Source organism: Jatropha curcas, chromosome 9 (genome assembly GCF_041381405.1).
Source record: "Jatropha curcas cultivar XTBG-Jc1 chromosome 9, XTBG_Jcur_1.0, whole genome shotgun sequence".
Classification (NCBI taxonomy): domain Eukaryota; kingdom Viridiplantae; phylum Streptophyta; class Magnoliopsida; order Malpighiales; family Euphorbiaceae; genus Jatropha; species Jatropha curcas.
The window spans coordinates 5159472-5183240 of NC_143159.1; the positions used below are offsets into that span (position 1 = coordinate 5159472).

General features: G+C 33.8%; 3 protein-coding genes across 6 annotated transcripts; 2 read left to right on the top strand and 1 right to left on the bottom strand.

Annotated features, from left to right (window-relative positions):
• Positions 1-5790: 5790 nt before the first annotated feature.
• On the top strand, positions 5791-8980 carry SNRK2-8 (Protein kinase superfamily protein). Of its 2 annotated transcripts, XM_012212513.3 has the most exons (9): positions 5797-6286; positions 6483-6557; positions 7035-7136; positions 7340-7393; positions 7503-7595; positions 7690-7782; positions 7897-8001; positions 8140-8238; positions 8520-8980. In XM_012212513.3, the coding sequence occupies exons 1-9, from the start codon at positions 6167-6169 to the stop codon at positions 8784-8786; spliced, it is 1008 nt and encodes a 335-aa protein (XP_012067903.1). In that variant the 5' UTR covers positions 5797-6166; the 3' UTR covers positions 8787-8980. The 2 variants fall into 2 exon arrangements, with proteins under 2 accessions (XP_037496158.1, XP_012067903.1); XM_037640230.2 differs by lacking the exon at positions 6483-6557 and having other exon boundaries at positions 5791-6286.
• Positions 8981-10074: 1094 nt separating this feature from the next.
• On the top strand, positions 10075-12310 carry LOC105630639 (small ribosomal subunit protein eS6). Its single transcript, XM_012212511.4, has 6 exons — positions 10075-10232; positions 10354-10418; positions 11100-11157; positions 11252-11360; positions 11501-11773; positions 11872-12310. The coding sequence occupies exons 1-6, from the start codon at positions 10227-10229 to the stop codon at positions 12108-12110; spliced, it is 750 nt and encodes a 249-aa protein (XP_012067901.1). The 5' UTR covers positions 10075-10226; the 3' UTR covers positions 12111-12310.
• Positions 12311-12651: 341 nt separating this feature from the next.
• LOC105630638 (putative glycosyltransferase) lies at positions 12652-21731 on the bottom strand. Of its 3 annotated transcripts, none has more exons than XM_037640213.2 (16): positions 21455-21731; positions 21001-21111; positions 20734-20789; positions 20495-20637; positions 19766-19963; positions 19491-19690; positions 18169-18268; positions 17499-18071; positions 16864-16986; positions 15557-15637; positions 15151-15482; positions 14806-15066; positions 14610-14694; positions 14244-14466; positions 13697-13859; positions 12652-13112 (listed from the first exon to the last, which is right to left on the bottom strand). In XM_037640213.2, exons 1-16 carry the CDS (start codon positions 21601-21603, stop codon positions 12974-12976), a joined length of 2937 nt encoding a protein of 978 aa, XP_037496141.1. In that variant the 5' UTR covers positions 21604-21731; the 3' UTR covers positions 12652-12973. The 3 variants fall into 3 exon arrangements, with proteins under 3 accessions (XP_037496141.1, XP_037496142.1, XP_037496143.1); XM_037640214.2 differs by having other exon boundaries at positions 14806-15063; positions 21455-21729; XM_037640215.2 differs by lacking the exons at positions 20495-20637; positions 20734-20789; positions 21455-21731.
• Between the last annotated feature and the right edge of the window lie 2038 nt (positions 21732-23769).

The following is a 23769-nucleotide window of genomic DNA, read 5'->3' on the forward strand; positions in this document are numbered from 1 at the left end:
CAATGTAGTCATCATCAGAGAATTTCTTCATAGAAACATAATGATCTGAAGTAGTCTTTCTGTAGCCTTGCTCCCCCATAACATACTCAAACTTCTTGTACCATTGTCTCAATGCCTGCTTCAAGCCGTACAAGCTCTTCCTCAATTTGCAAACACAATCCTCTTTTTCTACGAAACCCTCTGACTGCTCCATGTATATTTCTTCTTCCAAATCTCCATGTCAGAAGGTAGTCTTTCCATTCATTTGCTCAATTTACAGATCAAAACTGGCGTCCATTCCGAGCACTGTTCGAATGGATGTCATTTTCACAACTGGTGAAAAGATCAAAATCAATACCCTTTCTTTGATTGAATCCTTTCACAACCAGTCTAGCTTAGAATCGTGGTTGGGAGCTGTGTTCTTCCTGCTTGATCCTGAATACCCACTTGTTCTTCAAAGCTTTCTTGCCTTTGGGCAACTTCACCAGCTCAAATGTTTCATCCTCATGCAAGGACTTCATTTCATCTTGCATGGCTTCAATCCAGTTCCTCTTGTGTTCATTTTCCATAGCTTCTTCAAAGCTTTCAGGTTCTCCTCCATCAGTCATTAGTACACACTCATTGACTGGATATCTAGTAGATGGTTTTCAGACTCTACTAGATCTTCTTAATGTTTGAGAACCTTCAGGTGCTGATGGTTGAACATGAACACCATAATCTTCATCTGGTTCATTTTTGTTAGGAACTTCTGGATTTTCTAACTTTGGCACTTGTTCTTGTGGAACATTTTCTTCATCTCCAATTTGTCTGCGTTCTGTTGGAGGGATTCTCTGTATGTCTGTTGAGTCTTCATCAGATCTATTGGCACTCCGCTTCAATATCTTCAATAGTCTGATTTCAACAAATACTGTGGGTCTTGTATATGTATGGCACAACCCAAGAGGGGGGTGAATTGGGTTTTCTAAAAATAAATATAAATTTTAGAATTTTAAAACAAAATATAGAATTCTAAGTGCAGCGGAAAAATACAGAACTCGTGAGAATAGATTATGAATTAGAATCACCTCACAATGTTCTATTTATAAAAGATAGAAAGTCTGTGCAAAGTGCAGCTATTGATTAGAACAGCTTCACACTGACTTATTCAATATTAGAACTTATTTATGAAGGAAAGCTATTGAAATTAGAACTTCCTCATAAAGTTTAGAAAATCATATAAGACTGTGTGAAAGACAATTATTGAATTTAGAACTGCTTCACAAAGCCTTAATCAAGTATCAGAACTACTTTATGATGGAAAGTTATTGTAATTAGAACTTCCTCATAAAGTTTAGAAAATTAATTAGAAACCCAAGCAGTGAAATATACTGTGAATAGAAGAACAGTTAAAACTTGTTATATTCACTTATCAGAATTCTAGAGTTCTAACATTCAGAAAAGATAAGGCTTATAACAGTTTTAGAACATCAAATTCATTTTCAACTTTAGCATTTCTAAAATATAAACAGAAGTGTAATAAAAGCAGTATCAAGCAAACTTCAGAAATTAAAAGATCAACACAGTGATTTATAGTGGTTCGGCACTAACTCGCCTACATCCACTCCCCAAGACGCATCTTGAGATCCTCAACTATGTTATCTCTTTTTCAAGGGTAAGAGACAAACCAACAATACAAGGCAATAGATCAACACCTAGATCTACCCTTTTATACCACTAGATTTTTCAAAGGTTCTAGTTAACCTCAACCCTTTCTGTTTTTGGCAGAGTACAGAAACTCAATTCAAGACATTAAAATCTCACACAAGGAGAAGGTTGCTTGATAACCTCTTTCACAATAGCTTCTCACCTAAGCTATAACACAAATGTTTATCAAATAAAAACCTGTCTACTATAGATTACAAAATCTAAATAGACAAAAAGAAATGCATATATAAGCACAGGAAAAACAGTTTATCAGATTAGAAAATCGTTTAAAACACAGAACCGTTTTTCAAAAGTAGTTAAAAAAAATTCTTTTCTCTTTAAAGATAAAAACATGAATTGTAAAGATGAAAAGAAAAATGGGGGGTAGAGAGTAAGTTTTGAGAGATAAAGACGTGATCAATGAGAGAATGCTCTTAAAACGAAAACTCTTACTTCCTCATAGCTCAAGACGTGAAAGCTCCTATTTATAGAGAGCATCGTGTCTCTTGCTTTTGGAAAGTGGATATTTCATTTGAAATCAGAATATTTGCTTTCCTTGATTAGAAGATACGAAAATCTTTAGTTACCAAAATTTTATTTTATCCTTTTTGGTAAGAAGAATGAAAGATGATTTTTTCCTAAAATCAAAAAGATTTTCGAAAGCATTTTTATTTGGAAAATATTTTTCAAATAAGATGTTCTTACTAAAAACGAAAAGATTTCTCCCTTCATTTTAAGGTAAGAGAATAAATTGAAGTTTATTTAGATCTTCATAAGATATTTCCGAAAAGTAAAGTGTATGATTTATTACCAAAAACATTTAGAGACGTAATCTTTTTAGTTTTAGGAAATTAAATCATTTTAACTTTAAAGAATATTTTTCGAAAACAAATAAAAGAGTTTATTTTGGAAAATCTAATTTTCGAAAAATATTTTTGTTGAGAGAAAAATTAATTTATATGCTCATATATGAATTTTCTCTCTATCCTACAAAGTGTCCTAAATACCTAGCTACTAGGATCTTCGAATAACTTTACACTCAATGTAGGACTTGCCTTGTACGATTTCTTTCTAAAAGAATTCTGCATAAAATAATATTAGCACAAATAATATAATTTAAATTTATTTGTTTTGTATTAATCATTAAAATCCCAAGATTAAATTTTGACCCTTGAGCCAACAAATACAACATCACGATTTCTTATAATCGTCTTCTGGATTGGGTCATAAAACTTATAGCTAAATTGGTCTTGGCCATAGCCAATGAATACACACCGTCTAGTCTTGACATCAAGCTTAGACCGTTCATCCTTCAGGATATGCACGAAGGCTTTGCAACTAAACACCCGCAAATGATCATAGGAAACATCATTTCCTAACCATACTCTCTCTGAAGTATCATACTGTAGAGGGAAACAGGGTGAACGATAAACTATTGTGAGTGAAGCTTCACCCCAATCTTTTAGACAACTTTGCATGTGAGAGTAAACATCTAACTCTCTCCATCAAAGTTCTATTCATCCTATCAGCCAAACTGTTCAGTTGCAGCGTCTTGGGAGGTGTCGTTTGATGTCGAATGCCATGCTCTTTGCAGAAAACATCAAATGGCCCAGTGTATTCTCCGCCATTATCTGTCCTGATACACTTCAGCTTCTTGCTTGTCTGTCTCTCAATCAGGTTTAGAAGACTTCAATATGTATATCCAGGTCTTTCTAGAATGGTCATCGATAAATATCACAAAATATCGATTTCCACCATATGACATCGTCAATGGTCCACACAAATCTGAATGAATCAGATTTAATACATTCTTCATTCTAGAAGGAGGGGTAATCTTGAAAGCTACTCTGTTTAGCTTTTCCGCCATACAATCATGACACTTGTCTAGGTGAACTTCATCCAAACCAGGTAGTACATTTTTTCTTGCCAAAGTTTTCTTACTCATGTGGCGTAGTCGTTTATGCCACAATTCAACTGTACTATCATTCTCCACTACACTCAAAGTGTCTTGGGAGAGTTTCGCATGCATTACGTACAGTTTTCGGTTTTTAACTACCTCAAATGAACCTTTTGTGAGCTTCTACTGACCATTTCTGAAGGTGCTACAGAAACCTTCATCATCAAATCTACCAACTGAGATTTGGACGCATGCTCGAAAGCCCATTCCTCATCAGTCTTGTCTTCCGGTTTAGTTCAACTAAACACAGGCAGATGCATTTTAATTACCATAAGGAGATCTCTTATTTCTCCATATATGGTAATTCCCACCATTTAGACTGATCATTTTGCTTGTCCATTTTGACTTGCGCAGAAAATCATCACCAAGATAAAATGTATACATGAACAGTAGTATACGTGAATAGTGACTGTATACTGGAATAGTAACTGTATGCGTGAATAGTAACTGTACATGTGAATAGTACTATGCGTGAATAGTGTTGGGCTTATTTACAACGGACTCAACAACAATAACGCCAATAGTACTGTTTACATCAACTTTGAGTTACTATTTTACTATTCATCATTAAGTCGATTCTGCAACGTCTTTCGGAGCAGACAACACTAATGAACTTGTCGTAATTTTCTCTTCATCATGGTATATTTATTTTCAAAATATATCCACGAATCCGGTACCACTATCTGACCGGCTGGACCTACCGAAAACTTCGGCTCTGATACCATTTGTTAGGCATTAGCTCTGATACCAGTTTTTGGGCATCAGCTCTGATACCATTTGTTGGGCCCTTTCAACCAATTAAGAGAAAATTAACGCAGCGGAAAAATAGAAATGGGACATATAGAAATTTACGTGGTTTGCCCTCAACTGTTTAGGGCTACGTCCACGGGACAAACTCCGAATAATTCTTCCACTATTAAAAAATAGTAGATACACAAAGAGATTAATACAAAAATAGTGGCACTCAAAGTGTTTCCTAAAAACACTCCATAATAATTTTTTCACTATTTTTCCATCCCTAGTTTTAGGAAACCCTTCCTAAAACTAGATATCTCCCTCTACATTTTTTTTTCCTTCTTTTTGCTGTGTTTTGCTTGAGGCTTCACTAGGAGAGGTTACGAGAGAGCCGTGTATAATTTATTCACGGCTCTCCATTTTTGTCAAAAATTGCATGCCAATTTTTAGTTTCCTTTTTCTTCTTCTGTGGCCTTCTTTAACTGCCAAAAAACCGTGTTTTTTTCTTTTCAAATGTATGTGGGTCCCATGTCGGAGGGACCCCATAGGAACTTTTGCTTATCATTATCTATTATCAATATAAAAAATAATAACATTCTGAATAAAAGCAGAAGGGCCAGAACTCTATTCCAATAAACCTGGCATAAAAATAAATATGCATGCTCATTTGTTGATTTAGCAAATAGCAAATATGGTGGAAGTTGATTCTTTAATTTACAGAACTACAAAATTATTCAATTCAAAAAGTCATATTTTCAGTTTGGTTATAATTACAACTTCATTCTTCTTGTTTAGTAAATACATTTAACAGTTTTTAAAATTTAGTTTCATTAAACTATTAGTTTAATTTTTTTTATCGACAAAGTGTTATGTTAAGAGTTAAATAATATATTTAATTATTTAGTTCTTAAAGTTAAATACAACATTACTATCCAATTCTCACTTTTTACTGAGCTATTTTTATTCACTCATTTAATAGCAAAAATAATAATTTTTTTTTAAATAGAGTATTAAATAGTTTAACGGAACTAAACCATATGAATTAATTAGTGTATTTATCAAATGAGAGAAACCAAATTGTAAGTATAGTAAAATTCGGGAACTAAATAGTTATTTTACCTATACATATCTTGCAAGGCTTGTCGGCTCGAGGCTATGACATTTAAATTAACTGAAAGCAAAAATAATAACAATAAATAGAAAACCACGAGCTATGAAACTTGTTTGAGCTCGGCTGGTGGAGTAACAGTAACCCATTTGGATTTTAGGCCTTCAAGAAGATTGAATCCTTTCATACATTTCAACCCAGCTTCGTGGGCCACCCTACAGCCCTTAGGCTTTGACTGTAACCGATCTTACCGCCCAAAATTTAGCGCCCGGTGATGGGTCTTCTATATTTCTGTACGATGGTTTTGGTCAATCTTTTTCTCACCAGGGAAACCAATTTTCACACTTTCCAAACAGAACGACAGCGCCACACCGACTGACACTTCATTTACCTTTTGCTTTTCTTGTCTTTCGCTCTTCTCCCTGTATGTATTGGTTTACCAAAACCATTCTGCACCGTTCTTCGCACGTGTAAACTATCTCCATGTCTCTATCTTTATAATCCGCAGTCAAACACTGATTGTTGAACCTGAACTTCTCTCTGCAAGACTTTCTATGTCAATAACTTGTCAGTTACTCTAAAGAGCTTTGGAATAAAGAATTAGAAAGTATTACTATTAGTTTATGCTCTGTTTTTGAAGTCGCTGAGCTTGAGAAGAGAATATTTCTTTGCTTTTGCTTTCCTTGTACTTTGTTTTAGTAGGTATGGAGCGTTATGAGATTGTGAAAGATATTGGGTCAGGGAATTTTGGGGTGGCCAAGCTGGTTAGAGATAGATGGACCAAAGAGTTCTTTGCTGTTAAGTTCATCGAGAGAGGCCAAAAGGTCTTTTTTTTTTTTTTATGCTAATTTTGTTTGCTTCTTTAATTTGTTTCGCTTCACTTTCCTTAATTTTGATCTTTGCTTCATTTCTTGGTGCTAATTTTCGAAATTAAATTTGTTGCCATCATCTTTTTGTCATGTGGGTATTTTTGTGATGGGACATGAGTTCATGGAAGATTGGTTCTTTTCGTTGTTGCAGATTGATGAACATGTAAAAAGGGAAATTATGAACCATAGATCATTGAAGCATCCCAATATAGTTAGATTCAAAGAGGTTTGTTAATTGTTACTGAAATTTTTGTCTTGTGAGGGCTAATTCTCGTTCATTGTCTTGTCTTATAATTGTTGGGTACTGCACTGTCAAGGCAATAATGTCTAACCATATAATTCCATAAGATACTCATACTTGTTGTAAGGACTCTGCTTACCTGTTTTATTATTTCCTTTTATGATCTAGTAAGTTGCAATTGGAAATGTTCCCTTTCACATATAAAACACACGACAATCTAGATAATGAGTCTAATATTTCCTTACCTTCCATTCCTTTACTTCCCTCGATTTTCTTGAGAATCAAACTAGTAACAGAAGCCATGTTACTTTACACATCCTCTTCACTTTCAATTCAAGTGACCAGACCTAGGTGCTTGTTTTGGTTTGATTTTGTGGAGCACCGACCCAATTGAGTTTCAGATCCTAAAAGGGAATTTTAATGAAAGGGATGTCCTGTAATTTGTGATGGTACCATTTGCAGGTTCTGTTAACGCCTACCCATCTAGCCATAGTCATGGAGTACGCTGCAGGAGGAGAACTCTTCGAGAGGATATGTAATGCTGGTAGATTTAGTGAAGATGAGGTAGTGAAAGCAAGAAAGATCATGCAAATCATATCTCTCTCTCTCTCTCTCTCTCTCACTCTCTTATATCAGAAAATATGGGGTCTTTTGGATATTCAATGGAAATGACGTGTAGCATTTGAATATTTATGTGGATTTCATTTGTTAGCTTATTATTCATTTGATGTTTTACATTCTGGAGGTTTTGTGTCTATTTGAATCAGGCAAGGTTCTTCTTCCAGCAATTGATATCAGGAGTTAGTTACTGCCATTCGATGGTATAACTGTGTCCCTTTGTTCATCAATGTGTCCTTATCTTTCTACATTACTTTGTAATTGTATTATGATCTCTTATAGCATCTGATATGAGGGTTTCGTAATTTACAGCAAATTTGTCATAGAGATCTTAAACTTGAAAATACACTCTTAGATGGCAGCACAGCACCACGGGTAAAAATATGTGACTTTGGATATTCAAAGGTAAGCTTCTTATCTTGATGGTGCTGAACTGATAGTGTTCAGATATGAAGTTTGATGAACTCTTGATTGCTAGTTATCTTGATTTATTGTGTAGTCAGCTGTATTGCATTCTCAACCAAAATCTACAGTAGGAACACCAGCTTACATTGCTCCTGAGGTTCTGTCTAAAAAAGAATATGATGGGAAGGTAATACCCTTGTCTTTCTTTCCCTTTTTTTTTTTTGTCCTTTCAGTTTATGTGCTTTTACTCTTTAGTTGCTGGTCAGCCATCTGTACCATCACTAATCTGCAAGATTTATAGATTGCGGATGTTTGGTCTTGTGGAGTTACCCTGTATGTGATGCTAATCGGAGCATATCCTTTTGAAGATCCTGGTGACCCAAAAAACTTTAGAAAATCAATTGGGGTGAGTGATTACACAACGCAATTAACAAATAAACTATAAAATTAATGCAATTGTTAAAGGAATGCATGATTTATGGTGGAAATCTTATTAAACTACATTATTAAAGTACTATTATTAAATTACTATTGCTTTTTGCAGAGGATTCTGAGCGTCCACTATTCAATCCCAGATTATGTCCGAGTTTCTGTGGAGTGCAGGCACCTCTTATCTCGAATTTTTGTGGCGAATCCTGAAAAGGTAACTCGGCCTTTACTTTGCAAGAAAATATAGATATGTTGTCTGCTGTTATAAGAAAATAATTATATTCTGTGACAACATTATACCTTTGAACCAGAAGATAAAAAGGTGCCTAAATGTTGTCACTCAACCCCTGATTAGCATGTGATTTTGAAGTTTCTTGATACTTGATTAAGATTTGTGTATAAAAAGCTTATCTATATTTATAAAAGAATTCTTTTTTTTCCCCAACTATTCAATGGCTTTTGTTATGGTCATGGTTTTGCTTTGTTTGTATGTAGAGAATAACCATTCCAGAAATAAAAAATCATCCATGGTTCTTGAAGAACTTGCCCATAGAACTAACGGAAGGAGGCAGCTGGCAAAGCAATGACGTGAATAACCCATCTCAAAGCATTGAAGAAGTTCTGTCTATAATCCAAGAGGCAAGAAAAACTGTTGAGCTGCCAAAGAGTGGAGACAATTTGCTTGAAGGAAGCATGGATCTTGATGACATAGATGCTGATGTTGATTATGATACAAGTGGCGATTTTGTGTGCCCTTTATGAGCAATCTGAATAAATAAAATCATACTTTTTTGAGGTATTGTATACATGATTATAGGCATCATATTTTCTGTTAATGGATGAGTCCCTTTGTGTAATCCTTGTTTAGCCACATGGCATTTCATTTCCCTTTTTGTAAATCCTCTCTGTTGCTTTATTTGCAACCTTCAGTATTAAATATAAATTTTTGCTTGTGATGTGGTTGTATACTATTATTCAATGAATAGTCTCAATCATGCCTTCCTGCATTGTTGCATCAGATATCATGTGATGGGGAATTATAATATATATAATATATATATTTTAGGATTGTACAGATGTGCATGTTGACATGGAGGGCCATGATCCAGACACTTCCGGAGCTAAATTGCTTGTTCTTGTTGTTAATCAGAGGATTATTATACTGATACGAATATTATTTGTCTCCTAGCAAAGCACCATCAACATACTCCAGGTCTGCTATACTATTTAATTGTGTTATACAAGGAGAACCCATAAACATTCTTATAAAAGTTGATTTACTTTCTTTATTGTGCAAAATTTTTACATCCTTCAATTTATTAGACCACTAATTTTAAGAATTGAGTTTTGAAGTTAGATTTGTGTTAATAATATTGGAGGGTTTTTTTTTTTTTTTTTTTTTTTTTTTTTTGGAAATCTACGGAGATCGGTTATGTTTATAAGGGTTTTTTTTTTTTTTTTTAAATGTATTATAATTTTAATAATCAAATTCAATCAATATATATATATATAGTCCACGGGAAAATGACTCCTGTAATAAAGACCGGACATGAAATCATAATAAAAAATGTATAATAAAATTTGTTGATCTTATATGAAACTCTTGGAAGATTGGACATTGAAAGAATATATATGGATAAACAAGCTCGTTTGCTTGTTCATGAATTAATTGTTTCCACGAATAAAAATTGCTAAATTTAATGGAGAAAATGAATTTAATAGAGAAAATTTAATTGTTTCCTCTTTTCATTCTCCCAAATCCGAATCATTGTTGCGTTTTATTAACCTATAACTGCGGTATGTTTTTCATTTTCGGTAAATTAGGCTCCAGCTTAGATGAATTTTGTATCGGGTTCTGGCCCAACCCAATAAGCATCTTGAGGTTTGAAACCTTATTATGAGCTCACATGGGTATTCAAAAAAAGGCCCATTCGGGTGTCTCTTAAAGTGATATTAACTTAAAAGCCCCACTTGGATCTACATTACCAACACAGAAATATTAGCCCACGTGTACGGCAGATATGGTAAGAAGCACAGAAGATTTAACTTTTGGTACACATATTAGAATTCCCTCAAACCAATAAATACCAAACTTAACCCTTCTCAATAAACCCTAGAAGCAGAAGCAGAAGCAGAAGGCAAACTTTCTCGCGCTAGCGTCTCATTTTTGGCACAGCCGCCTCTGCTCGTACTGGACCAAACATGAAGGTTTCGATCTTTGCAAACTTTTCTCTGATTTCAATTCGATGAAGCCTAAAAATCAAACTCTGAAAGTTCAATTTCGTGATTACTAATAGAAGACTCTGTGTTTTCTTTATTCCTTTTTCAGTTCAACATTGCCAACCCCACTACGGGATGCCAAAAGAAGCTGGAAATCGACGATGACCAGAAACTGTAAGCTCTTGTTTTTCTTGTTAAAGTTTTCATCTTTATGATTATTTTGGAGATTTGTTTCCGCTTTGTTAAAGTCTTGTGAGATTACTGGCCTTGATTTTTAGTTAATACAATGCTCTCAGTTAGATATTATGGATTTCAGCATTAAGCATATGATGTTGGCTATGATTATTTATTGTAAGTACCCCAGCAGCTATATTGTTTATAGGATTTTAACCTTTTATAATAGCATTTTTAAGAACTCTCTCTCGTAGGTGTAGTCGAGCTGGATCCAAAGGGTTGAACTTTCCCATTTGGTTCAATAATTAACCATCAAAGGTAAATGGTTGGGAAGTGGGAATGGAAATGTGATGCGAACAATTTCTTTCTAGCATAAGTTGCAAGTTAAATTAGCCTGATTTTTGTTTATAGGTAGAGAATGTTTTGTTGACTAATATTGGTAGATACGATGGAAGAATTAGATAAAGCATTTTGAAACTTTTATGTAAATGGTTTATATTATCCTTGGTAAATGTCTGTTAGGTATGTTGTCATGTATGGTTGTCTGTTAATCCTTAACTACTTTCCTATATTACATATTACTTATTCATATTGATATTGTATTGTGATTCTGGTTTTTCAATGTCTTAAATGATGTTCATGCATAATGTTCCTTACGTTTTGTTCCTTTTGACTCTGTAGCCGGGCTTTTTTCGACAAGAGGATCTCACAGGAGGTCAGCGGAGATGCACTTGGAGAGGTATGCTTTATGCATGTGATAGTTTGCTACATATTGGATGCTTATATGTTCTCTTTTTATCCATTATCCTGTGTGTTTTTTTCCTTTTGTATAGGAATTTAAGGGTTATGTTTTCAAGATTATGGGAGGTTGTGACAAGCAAGGGTTTCCCATGAAGCAGGGAGTGTTGACTCCTGGCCGTGTCCGACTCTTGCTTCACAGAGGTTAGTGGATGCTTTTATTTTGGAGTTGACATGATAACTACATGCAGTGTTGGTGCATTTTGGCTTATTTGAAAACTTTTTGTTCAGGTCTTTGTTTCCTTTACTTAATGATGAGAAGAAATTCACTTTTGTTTGGACAGGAACCCCTTGCTTTCGCGGTTATGGAAGGCGAAATGGAGAACGCAGGAGGAAGTCTGTCCGCGGATGCATTGTCAGCCAAGACCTTTCTGTTTTGAACTTGGTAATTGTGAAGAAGGGAGAGCAAGATCTGCCTGGACTGACAGACACTGAGAAACCAAGAATGAGAGGACCTAAGAGGGCTTCAAAGATCCGCAAGCTCTTTAATCTCTCAAAAGAGGATGATGTTCGGAAGTACGTAAATACTTACCGCAGATCATTCACAACTAAATCTGGTATGCTTGTCACCTTCCTTGGTTAATAGTTGCTTTATTTGTTGTGAAGTACATTTTTTTTATGCCCTTGGTTTAAAGTTATGTATTCTGTGGTTCAGGTAAGAAGGTTAGTAAAGCTCCCAAAATTCAGAGGTTGGTTACTCCATTGACCTTGCAAAGAAAGCGAGCAAGAATTGCTGACAAGAAGAAAAGAATTGCTAAGGCCAAGTCAGAGGCCGCTGAGTACCAGAAGCTTCTTGCCACAAGATTGAAGGAGCAGAGAGAACGACGAAGTGAGAGCTTAGCCAAGAAAAGATCCAGGCTCTCTGCTGCATCTAAGCCATCTGTTGCAGCTTAGGTCCATGTTACTTAAAATCATGGAGTTTTGTTAGCAAGATGAAATGTTTAAGGTTTTTATTTGAATTTTCATACCTTGAGGTGTTTCGTTTGATGATTATGAAAAGTGCCTTGACGCTTCTTAGTTCATTGAATTCTTAATGTCATTTCGACAGTTTTCTATAATTTCATGGGAATATTATTGAATTTTGCATGAGTTAATCAACTTTGTTTCTCTGTTCATCTTTGTATTTTTATCTAATGATCCAGGACGAAATCCTGGATTTTTGGCATTTTCCATCGATTACTCTGTTATTAACCCTTGATTTCCCATTGTGAGTGGCAATACCATAGATTAATTTGAGACTGGTTTCTTGACAGCATACAAAAATTATCTTAAATGTGTTTTGTCGATGGCTGGGAATGTTTAACTGGGAATGTTAAACTAGTAAATATTTTGTACGTACGTGTGTATTGCCAATAATTATCAGATTTTTTCAATTAATTTGACAATGATCACATTAAACCGGTGAAATCCTTTAGTTTGGTTTCTGCAAAGTATGTCCTTCAAATGCATTTTTATTCCACAATTTACCGTTAAAACAATTACGCTGACAATTGTAAACATTGTATTATTCACACGTAAGTCTGACAAAAATTCCCATGAAAATACCTATTTAACTTGATGTGGAAAACCAAAAAAAAAAAAAAAAAAAAAAAAAAACAATACAAATGGACCTATTGAACTAAAGGGGGAACAATACAATAAAAATGACTTAGTTAAGTTATTGTCAAATTCTGTTTACTGAGTACCAACAAATGCTAAATATCCAGAGTAGGCTTAATATGCAGCAGTTAGACCTCAATTAGACGACCCGCAACCTATCAAGAGATGCCCTTGTAGTTATTTAGTTCTCCCCAGACCGTCAGCTCAACCTCCTCCCACGACTCTGCCATTCTTAGTTCCTTCCACATGCTGAAAACAGCCCCCAGGACATTCTCTTCATGCAAGATACAGTAGCACCTACAGGAACGTAACCATCCAAATGAATCATACCACTTGAAAAACTCATGCTACAATTATACTAAACACCAACCGACCAATGCAAAAACACTAAAGCATGCAACACGCAAACTGCTGAGGTTTATCATTTTTATACATGTTACTGTAGGACAGTGAAAACATGCAAGATTATGACCATCAGCCATTACAGATGATTGTAAGCATTTTCCTTCATCCAAGTGCCATTAAGGAATGATCACTGCCACTACCAAGAAAAGCTCCTGATTATGCATATGGACTGCTGGATTATATTATATAAACTTATGTTTCTATAAGTACAAGAATGTCATAATATTCAAGGTGGTACGGCATAAAATATACTGCAAAATACATGAATCAGTGTCCATTAAATTTTAGATAGACCAATTCCAACCCCACAAAGCTATAGAAATTTAAATAATTTTATCTAAATGTATAAAACTGAGATTATTCATACCATGAATATCAGATTTAATATATAATCTAAAAAATAAATTTTAACCTGGTCACAAGTAGGGGAAAGAGATTGAGAAAGGAAGAAAAATCATCAGAAATCATGTACTTACATGGCATGGTATGAAAGTCGTTCAAACTTCTCACTGCCCTTTATCGGTTCATGCTTGCTTGTTAGCAAAGGTAGTTTATAACTTTCTAAAAACTGCTTAAGGAGACTGGAATCACCTCTAAATACGTCCAAGTATACAGGTATTAGGTCATAAATGCGGTCACCTGCATAAGAAATGAAGAATCGAACTATGTAAATAATTATTGATGATCTCATATTTCACAAGGCGACAGATCATTATGTCAATTTAACTTATTTATTTTGGTTAGCTGAAATCAGCTACTTTTAACATGCAGGACAAAACATTAGGTGCCAATACTCAAGGCTTTGATGGTTTTGAGTTCAACTCCTCAGAAAGTTACTTCAGTGTATGGCATTGTCACAACAGAGGTAGAAATGGTAGTTTTGAAAGCCTAATTTCCAGTTGAAGAGTTCATTGACAATATGTGATAACATAGTATTGATATAGGATACATGGAATAGAACCAACAGTACAGTAAATGACATTTCAATATGAAAAGGAAACCAAATAAATGAGAAGTACTCACCAATAGAAAGATTACTAAAATCAAGAATGTGGCTGGGATGCCATGATGTAACATCTCCACCATCTTTATAGCCATTGGAACTGCTATCCACCAGACAAGCATCTCCATTTTTTCCACTGAAGCAAGAGGTAACGAAATTTGGTTCTATATGAATATTGTCATCCATAACATCTGAGTGTATCCAGGAGCAAGGTTTACCAACTTTGCTAACGCCATTTTCATCCTGTAATCAACTAGGAGTAAGAAGTTGCAAATCAACAATGATGAGTTGCATCAGCTAAAATAGATTTTTCCATTTTACATACTAACAAAATGATATTAATAATGGTACAACAACTAAAAGAGATGGTGGGATATGGGCAAAACCTCGTAAGAATCCAACAACTTTGTAAGATCATCAGGGATATATTCATGAACCTTTTGTATTAGTGTTTCTGGGATTGGATCTCCCCTACAAAATATACATGAATATTTCTTAGTAGAAAGGGATATTGTTGTCACACAGTTTTGGTACTACCATTTGAAAATAAATAAATTTATTTTTTTATGGATATGGGCATACCAATCCTTCAAGCGGCTTGTGACATTTTTCTTCTTCCTGGATAGAGTTCTGATGAAGATTTCCCATTCTGCAGGAATGTCAGATCTATAGGAAAGCTCCTCCCAAGAACCATTGGCAAAGGGCAATCTCATTTTTGGTTCAGCAACTGACAAAGTTGACTTGTTAAAACGTGGATAGGGTAGAAGATGAAGGTAATGCAATTGTTCTCCCAGAAACGAAGCCAAACTTAGAGCATCTTCCCATGATAGTGTATCTCTTCTGCTAACGGAGCATATATTAGATGGTACCAATAAATATTATTTCTAGCAGAATTAAAAGGCTCCAAGTATGGTTGTGATGACTTACAATTCAGCAAATATCTTTCCTTTGCATCGTTTCGTGACAATGAATGGCCATATCTCTGAGCAGCCAGCTGATTTTGCCTGTTCATTTGCTGACATCCCGGCTTGTCTGCATTCATATTGTTTCTTGCCCCACACACCAAAAGGAAGATCGTCCTCTTTGCAATTCTCTGGAATAATATTGCTCATGCCAATCAGATTAGGCACTCCTTTGCCATCCCAAGGAATAATTTTGTGAGTTCCATTCTCAAGATAAAGAATCCCGCTTGCCCAAATTTCAGGAACATGATTTTTCAAAGAGGAGTTGGCTTCGTGCAGCACATCATAAAACTCAAGCTGCAAACAAGCAATGTGGAATTAGACCATCCTGCAAGGCAGCTGACAAGGAAAAATAGATATTAAAACCATACCTCACTGCCTATACTATACATTGAAGCTTCCAGACCTCCTTCAACAAAGATTTTAACAGCACAGTCTGCTAAGAGATAAACCTGTTGCAAAATATAATAGTTACCAACAGCTCAAGGAGAACAAAAACTTCCAATTCAGTGAAGAAAATGTTCTGTTAATAAACATATTATAGATACACTAACATGATTCCTAAAATTACTGTTCATAGGAACAGTAATTTTGGGAATTATAACTCTGCCCTTTATCTGTACAGGTTGAGAGTTGGGATTTTTTTTTTTTTTTTTTTTTTTTTTAGTTTAATTACATTTAAAAAAATAAATAAAGGAATTGTGTGATAGAACGTTAAAGACACATTATGCATTTAACAACAAAATTATTCTTTAGATTAATCCCACTTTATATTTGAAAGTATCTCAAATTAAAGACGCATTGTTAAAAATTATATAGGATATACTTAATAAAAAAATAGATATATCAACACCTTCAATTTCCTCATGCCTCGCAAATATAAGTCAAACTAGGCTGAAGAATGACTAACGCTTTGAGGATTAAAATCTTAATATCTTGTTGATTGAATTAACATCAAATTCAGATGTGAGGTGACTCATGAACTGACTCAAATAGTCTTTCCGATGGAACTACAAGGAACGAGTTTTGTTTCTCTTATATGGTAATCCAATGTGCTCTGCGACCAATGAATTTCCTAATCATGGATCCCTCCTTTAAACCAGATATCATTTCCAGCTGCAGAATAGCTGAATGATAAATCCATAGAAAGCATTAAATCAAAGTGTCATGAACCATCTCCCACATTGTCATTGCAACAGCAATTAGGGGATTCCTAATGCATCTGTTGAATCCAATGACCCCAAAATAACTCCATTAGCACTTCTGAAAGAGGCAACTTGGCATTGTAAGTGCTATCAGAATCAATCTAGACTCAACACCAAGCAAGTGGCGTGTTGTTCCATTCTAATTCTATTTTAAGTTAATTATCAGCCAAAATTGTTGAGTTACTCCACATGCCATACCCTGGAAGCACATTGATTTCAAACAGGGAAACACGTAGTGACAGTGAGGGAAAAAAAATTCCATGGTATATTTTGTAGGTCCATTGATCTGATAAAAAAAAAAAAAAAACTCTAGCTAGCACACTTTTGGTGATCAGGGCACGGTATAACAACAAATATCTTTTGCTTTTAGCATTTGAATAAATGAGCATGAAGTGGCAGGTAAGCTTCCAAAGGGAAACTTCAAACAGAAAAGCTGTTACATATATTATGTTCCATCATGATAAAACACGTACCGGATTGCTGCCCGTGCCAACTGGTAGCTTTTCATCATCTGTGGGAGGAGGTAAATTGTGGAACATACAAATTTCTGTCAGGCAATTGAACCATTTGTCTGCATTTAGTGTTTTACATGCTCCCTAAAAGATAATTCAGAGCAAATTAGAAATAGTGTAAGGTATCTTTTAACATAAAGGACTATCCAGCTGACAATCCGGATCATGGTCTCCACCACTAACACATGGTTTTGTGATATATAATTGTGGTAGATGTATATCATTCAATATTATCAATTACAGATGTATAATGACATAAATCATAGTAATTCTAAACAAAAAGGTCCACATAAGGCTTCCTCAATAATTTGTCTCTAATTGTTCAAATAATTGTTCACAACAACGGAATAGATTCCATGAGAAAGACCATCAATTTCAATCTTTACCCTGATGATTATTGACATTCCAAAAAGGAATAGAGCATACAAAACATCCCACTACTTTTGGTAGCTTATTGTGGTTTACAAGATGGTCCTCTTAGATTCCTTAAGCTACTTTTGGTAAAGTATGTCAGGCTTGCCAAAAGAAAATTGCTTCTTTCTTTGGCAAATAGAATTATCAAAGCATAAATATGAAGGGCAATAAAAATATTATACCTTCCATACAAGCCCTCTCATTTCTGGTTTTCTGATCCAAAGCTTGGATAGCCATTCCCTCATTTCTCGTTGTCCTATGGAGTTGCCTGGGCTCCATAAGGAATTGTAGTGGTCTCTGTCCTTAGACAAGAATTTGCTTAAGAATTCTATGTCATAAGAAAAATCTTGTTTCCACAACCCATAACTTTTAGAGTTACCATTCTTAGTTTCATGTTCTGGATCTTCTGCAAGTTCTTGAATTTTTACCCTCTTCTCTTTCCTTGTCAGGTCTGGGTCACTCGGATCATCTTTATCACACATTGCACTTATTTCAATGTCTTGTAAACCACCTTCATCAAGAGCCAACAATCCAGCACGACAAACTCCTTTATGCCGATAACCAGGTGCCATATCCAGACATACATATTCAAAGTTTTTAGAATTTACAAAATTTTGTGTAACAGCAATAGTTGTTTCAAGATTCAGAACACAATGCCACCATCCACTTGGAACAAAAATCGTTTCCCCAGGTAGCTGAGTACACTCTATTGGCTTGTCTTCATCAGCAAGAAGTGGATAAAAATCTAACCACCACTGTATACAGACATACAAAAAAAGAGGAAGGTTGACTTCAAATGTCTTAGCAAGGACAACAAGAATCACAGAGGAATATTATGTGTTCAACAGGCACCTGAAGTGATGATGGAGTGTCAATATTTACATCTCCATCTTCTTCATTTACATGCACTGTGACACCTATAGGTACCCTGCCAGGAGGATACATTGCCCACCTATTCAAACACAATTGTTACATGGTCAACAGATATTATCTCCATATTAAATAGATATCACACCTAATGTAATGATAATTATAACACCAATAAAGCATCAAGTCAATGAATGAAAACTCAAACTGACCCTGGGAATACAAGGATAATGTGATCCACACAAGTGGAGGTTTTCAATCAAGAATCACACAGATAAGAATCCATGAAAAGACATACATAAAGAGCGCCTAAAATAAACAGGGAAACAAAGCAGGGAGCCTGTTTGAGTGGGAGTAAGCTTCCCAAACCAAATGGGATGGACAAAAATAGCGATAACTCAAAATTCCGGTCCTATTAAAGGTGAAAAAAAGTTGAATGGTCATGATTCTGTTGCACAAAAATAACTTGGCACGAATGTGCACCTCATGCCTGAAATGGGCAAAGGCTAAAGTAATTTATGAAGACAGTCCCAGCATCATGGGAAAAAAAATCTCTCCTTTGTCAATTTGGCAACCCAAACACTAAAACAAACTACAGAATCTTAGTAGTACCATACTCAGGAAAGTTTGATTGTTGAAGGAAACAAAAGTAGAAAGTAAGGAAGACACGTTCTCTCAATACAAATTGCCTGCACACTGTCTTCGCCCTCATATCCCTATGAGCAAGAAGCAAATATCAGATTTTACTGATAAGATTGCAAAAATTGCTGAGCAAGTGGCTACAATACCACACAAGAGATTTCATATGAATAGAGAAAACTCCAAATGGCTATATTAAGTCTGAGGTTTAACAAATGGATCAGGTTCAACCTGCCTGATATGAAGCCTGCGTTAGTGACAATTATATCACTTATCGGTAATAGTTAGCACTTACTATAATACAATTTTTTTTGGCACCACTAGATGGAAAATTTTACATTGCACCATAGAATATCTATCATATATATAGCTAATGCAATTGAGGTATAGGAAACCAAAAACCGATGTCATCTTCAGCGACAAATTTTTTATACATGCCTCATATTTCTTTTAAACTTTTGTTTGGAAGTATCTTTCTTACAGCCAATATCTTCAGCGAAAAGGTATAAAAAAAATGAAATATCCATCATATGCACATGGTTTTATCTGGCCTTGATTACCATCAGATGAAATCTGACACAGAATTTACATTAAAAATAATGCATTAAACAGAGAACATCCCATGTATGTATACATGCTGTTGTCAACAAGTGAAGCGCTAATTTTACCTTTTACGGCCACATAGAAGAGTATTCCAGGCACTGGTGAGTGCTGGATCAACATGCCAAGATGCGCCAGACCTCTCTGGCCCAATAATAAGCCATCTGAAGGGAGGCCGCTTCTCTTTATCTAGTATTTCAAAGAAGTCTTCTTGAAATAGATAAGGCACACTGTAATCCTTCAATAAGCTGGGTGCAGTTTCCCCAAACTGCATTTGCAGAAAGTCAGGCTTAAATGCCTTATGTAAAGGAAAAACAACCACACACAGAGTCCTGAGCAATACCTTGTCATCAAAAATATATAGGGGATCCTCATCGTGCTGAAAGTTCATGTATGAGACATAATCCTTGAATTTCATTGAAACTTTTCTGGAGCTCCTCTGAGAAATTTTAAAAGCGGTATCTCCATATTGCATTGACAATTGATCAATTGTCCATGTATTCCTTGCTTGCCAATGATCAGCCAATCCAGCAAGCAAAACCTGGTACATTGTGCGGCATAAGTCCCGTAAACAAAATTAAGAAGCGGAAAAAAAATGGTAGTACTGATTTCAGCAGCCAACACGGAAAGATATAAAATGATGAAAGGACACCTATAGTAGACAAACAACAAACATTTGGACAGAAAAAAGATTGTTGGTTACAAATTCTGATGCATTTTATCTCATGTGTTCATATTAAAAAGAAGTTTCTAGAAAGTGTACCCAAAACAAGATAAAGGAATTATATATTTCAAGAAAGATAACTATAGTACGATATTCCTGAAAATCATGTGTATAAATTAACATACATGTGAAATGAGAAGTTGTTTACATAATTTGTCTATTCCTAGTAACAATGGAAGACCCAAATATCAGAAAATTACTATAAATGAGCCTAAAATGGGAACAGGAAAAACAAAAATATGGACAAAGGTGAATGTATAGAATTCCCTAAGGCATGTAATTTTAAAGAGTTAAAATATTATCCTCTCACTCCAACTAATCTACAGTACAAGACAATTGTCACTATACCGGTTTCCTCGCATCGTATTGATGAAAAAATTCTTCTGAAGACAGGTCTTTCTTTCTTTCCACATTCCCAACATCAAATGAAAACCCAGACAAACTAGTATTACACCTGTATAATCTTCTATACAAGAACAAAGAGTAGAAACCTGCATAATCATACAGAAGAACTAAGCTAAATAACTGCGTCCTTAGATGTAATCGTCACGAGAAAACACAAAGAAAACTGTGCTACAAGTACATACCATCAAAAAAAAGTTGTTTTCCACAGCATTCTTTATATTCATCAGGCACATTCTCTCTGTATACCCCAAAAAAAAAAAAAAACCCCTCATATGTTACATGTGGCAGGAAATTAAGAAAAATCATATAGTTAACCTCTTGAGAAGAAAATAAGTTAATATTAGCACTCTCTAAAGGAAAAAAAGGATATAATTTTAAATCTCAATAAATAATCTCTTAAAAAAAAACATATGCCGCAAGTAATTCGAAGCGTGACTACTGAGACATACAAATGCAACGTGGTTTTCTTCCAGGAGCCTCCGTACTGAAGCGGGCCATTGGCTGTATTAAGACATAAACTCATCCATAGTGGTTCTTCATTGCAAAAAATGTACATAACGCTGCACAGAAAGAACGAAGAAATGAGAAATGATGAAAAGACAAACATACGCCTATCCCATACCAAAGAAAAAAAAAAAAAAAAGAAAAGAAAAAAAAAAACCATCAGTAACAGAATTAACAGATCATTTAATTTTATTTGAAGAACTTAACAATCAAATTAGAGATTGAAAATCTAATGTTGCCAATAAGGTTCAATTCTGGGAATAAGAAAGTGGCACTTAAGCGTCACTTCCAGTCAGGATTTATAGAGAAACATATTATCAAGTCAATTGAAGAACTATAAATCCATAAATTAGAGAACAGAATTAAGAGAAAGAGGCATAATATGAGAATATATTACACCTGCTAACACAAGAGAGACGAGCTACATCTCGAGGAGTAAGATACTCCAGAATAGCACAGATGAGTTCATCGGGAAGGACTTTGAGGTTGCCAAGAGCGTCCGGTCTTCGATCTCTAATTTCAAAACCTTGAACTTGAGAATTCTCCATTGATGAAATGAAACAGAATAGAAGTATCAGATATTGGATCCAATTCCTTTATAAACGTTTGCGATTAACTTTAGAGGTAAAACGCGGAGAGTTGCCGTTTGAAGAAAGCGCGCCTCGCTGTCGAAAACTTAACGAGATGGATACCGTGTCCACGTAATATTCACGCCACTTTCCTTTTAATTTATTGTTCTTTTTCTGCTCTGCAGTGTTCACAGTTTTGGAATTTTGGGGCCAAAGAAAGCCCATTAGTGTCGTGAAGTTTGAATTCTGGGTTGGGTCACAAAATATCTGGGCTGCATTGCCAAGATTTAGTTGCAACTATATAACGGTATTTTATATGGACCTAGCCCTTTACTGCATATGACTCTGTTTGCCTAGGGAAAGTAAAATAAGTATGTAATAATCAATCAATGCATTTTTTTTCCTAGTTATTTTTCTAATCTCATGTTTTTGAATGAAAAGAGCGGGAAAAAAAAGAGTATATTTCACATTAAACAATGTATTTTCCTAACTTATTCATCATTTTTTTCATTCCCTTAGACACTTCTTTCATCATTTTTAAACAAATAAAAAATTCATTTCTTGTTCTTTTCCTCATATATTTTCTTTCCTTAAAAAAAATATCTATTTTTCTAAGCAGAACCTATGTGTCCAAAGTCATAGATAACATATGCATATAATCGGTTTTTAATTTTTAATTATTAATCATAGGAAAATACTTATTTATACATATGAGATGACCTACACTAAGCCATCTGCACCAAATAAGTATATGAGATTGACTTATTTAAAACTCATCATACATTAGATATGGATAAGTCATTCTATTAATTGAATACATGTTTTGCCGTGGATAATAATTGCCGATAATTTTTAGTTAATAAATTATAAATACTGACGTTTACTAAATTTTAATAATAATCTATACCACATATAAAAGTGGGGATCAGAGAAAATAATGGGATTATTTATAATGTCCTTAGTGAAATTTTAAATATTTTAAAATAATCTTATTAATGATCAATTAAATTTTATTTGAAATATTATATTTAATAGATAATTAATGTTACGATAATACCCTTAGTGAAATTTAAAATGTTCTAAAATAAATTATTAATGACCAATTAAATTTTATTTTAAATATTATGTTTAACAGATAATTAATGTTAACTGTATACCAATTAAATTTTATTTTAAATATTATCCTTAATAGATAATTAACGTTAACTATATATTAATAAATATATTTTATTTTTAATTATTTTAATCTTATATATTAAGGCTATATATGAAAATTAAATATGCCTTTATTTATTATATATGTTTTTAGTTTTATTCATTTGAGGATTTAAATTAAATGTGATAGCTAAATACATATTACATATTTCATGTATTTATTATAAGTATTTTGCTCTCTTTAACTTAATAGATAATAAAATAAATTTATAATCTATAATTTACGTAAATGTGGGAATAGAGGATGGAATTATGGAATTTCCAAAAGTAACTTTAGTTTAATTTGGAATTCCTAATATATCATTTTAATTCATTTTTTATGCATTTTAATTGGAAAAAATAAATCTATCTATCCTTTTGAAGGTCTTTTTTAGTTGTATTTTTAATGTTCTTTTAATCGAAGAAAATACATTCCATTTATCCTTTTGAATATCCTTTTAGTTAGATTTTTATGCATTTTAATTTGAGAATATATATATATATATATATATATATATATATATATATATATATATATATATATATATATTCTATTTGATCTTATAACATTATTGTCCAATAATTTTTATAATTAATAGTTTTTTATGTTCTTAATCATATATTCTCATGTTATATTATTTTTTAGGAGGTAAATAAAAAAAATCTTAATTCAACTATTGAAATGGAACTTAAATTCTCTTAATTTATTATATTCTGAATTTTTTAAAATATGATTAAACACTTTATTATTAGAATCTATTAGTTAATTTCACTGAAAGTAAAATTTAAAATATATTATTTCTCTTTGATTTATTATTTTTTATTTTTTTGGAAATAATTGTGTATACTTATTTGAATCATTTACATATTATTGTATTTTAAAATTTTTAAAATTTAACAAAAGCAACGGAAGTATGAAATTATAGTATTTGACTAATATTAAAAAAAAAA

Excerpts from the sequence above, each read along its gene's own strand:
- SNRK2-8 (XM_012212513.3), top strand. The coding sequence starts at position 6,167 with ATGGAGCGTTATGAGATTGTGAAAGATATTGGGTCAGGGAATTTTGGG. Across the intron at positions 7,783-7,896 it reads AAAAAGAATATGATGGGAAG|ATTGCGGATGTTTGGTCTTG; the intron begins GTAATACCCTTG and ends CAAGATTTATAG. Across the intron at positions 8,002-8,139 it reads ACTTTAGAAAATCAATTGGG|AGGATTCTGAGCGTCCACTA; the intron begins GTGAGTGATTAC and ends TGCTTTTTGCAG.
- LOC105630639 (XM_012212511.4), top strand. Across the intron at positions 11,158-11,251 it reads GCGGAGATGCACTTGGAGAG|GAATTTAAGGGTTATGTTTT; the intron begins GTATGCTTTATG and ends CCTTTTGTATAG. Across the intron at positions 11,774-11,871 it reads ATCATTCACAACTAAATCTG|GTAAGAAGGTTAGTAAAGCT; the intron begins GTATGCTTGTCA and ends TCTGTGGTTCAG.
- LOC105630638 (XM_037640213.2), bottom strand. The coding sequence starts at position 21,603 with ATGGAGAATTCTCAAGTTCAAGGTTTTGAAATTAGAGATCGAAGACCG. Across the intron at positions 19,691-19,765 it reads TATATATTTTTGATGACAAG|TTTGGGGAAACTGCACCCAG; the intron begins GTATTGCTCAGG and ends CTGCAAATGCAG. Across the intron at positions 16,987-17,498 it reads TGAGAGGGCTTGTATGGAAG|GGAGCATGTAAAACACTAAA; the intron begins GTATAATATTTT and ends ATTATCTTTTAG.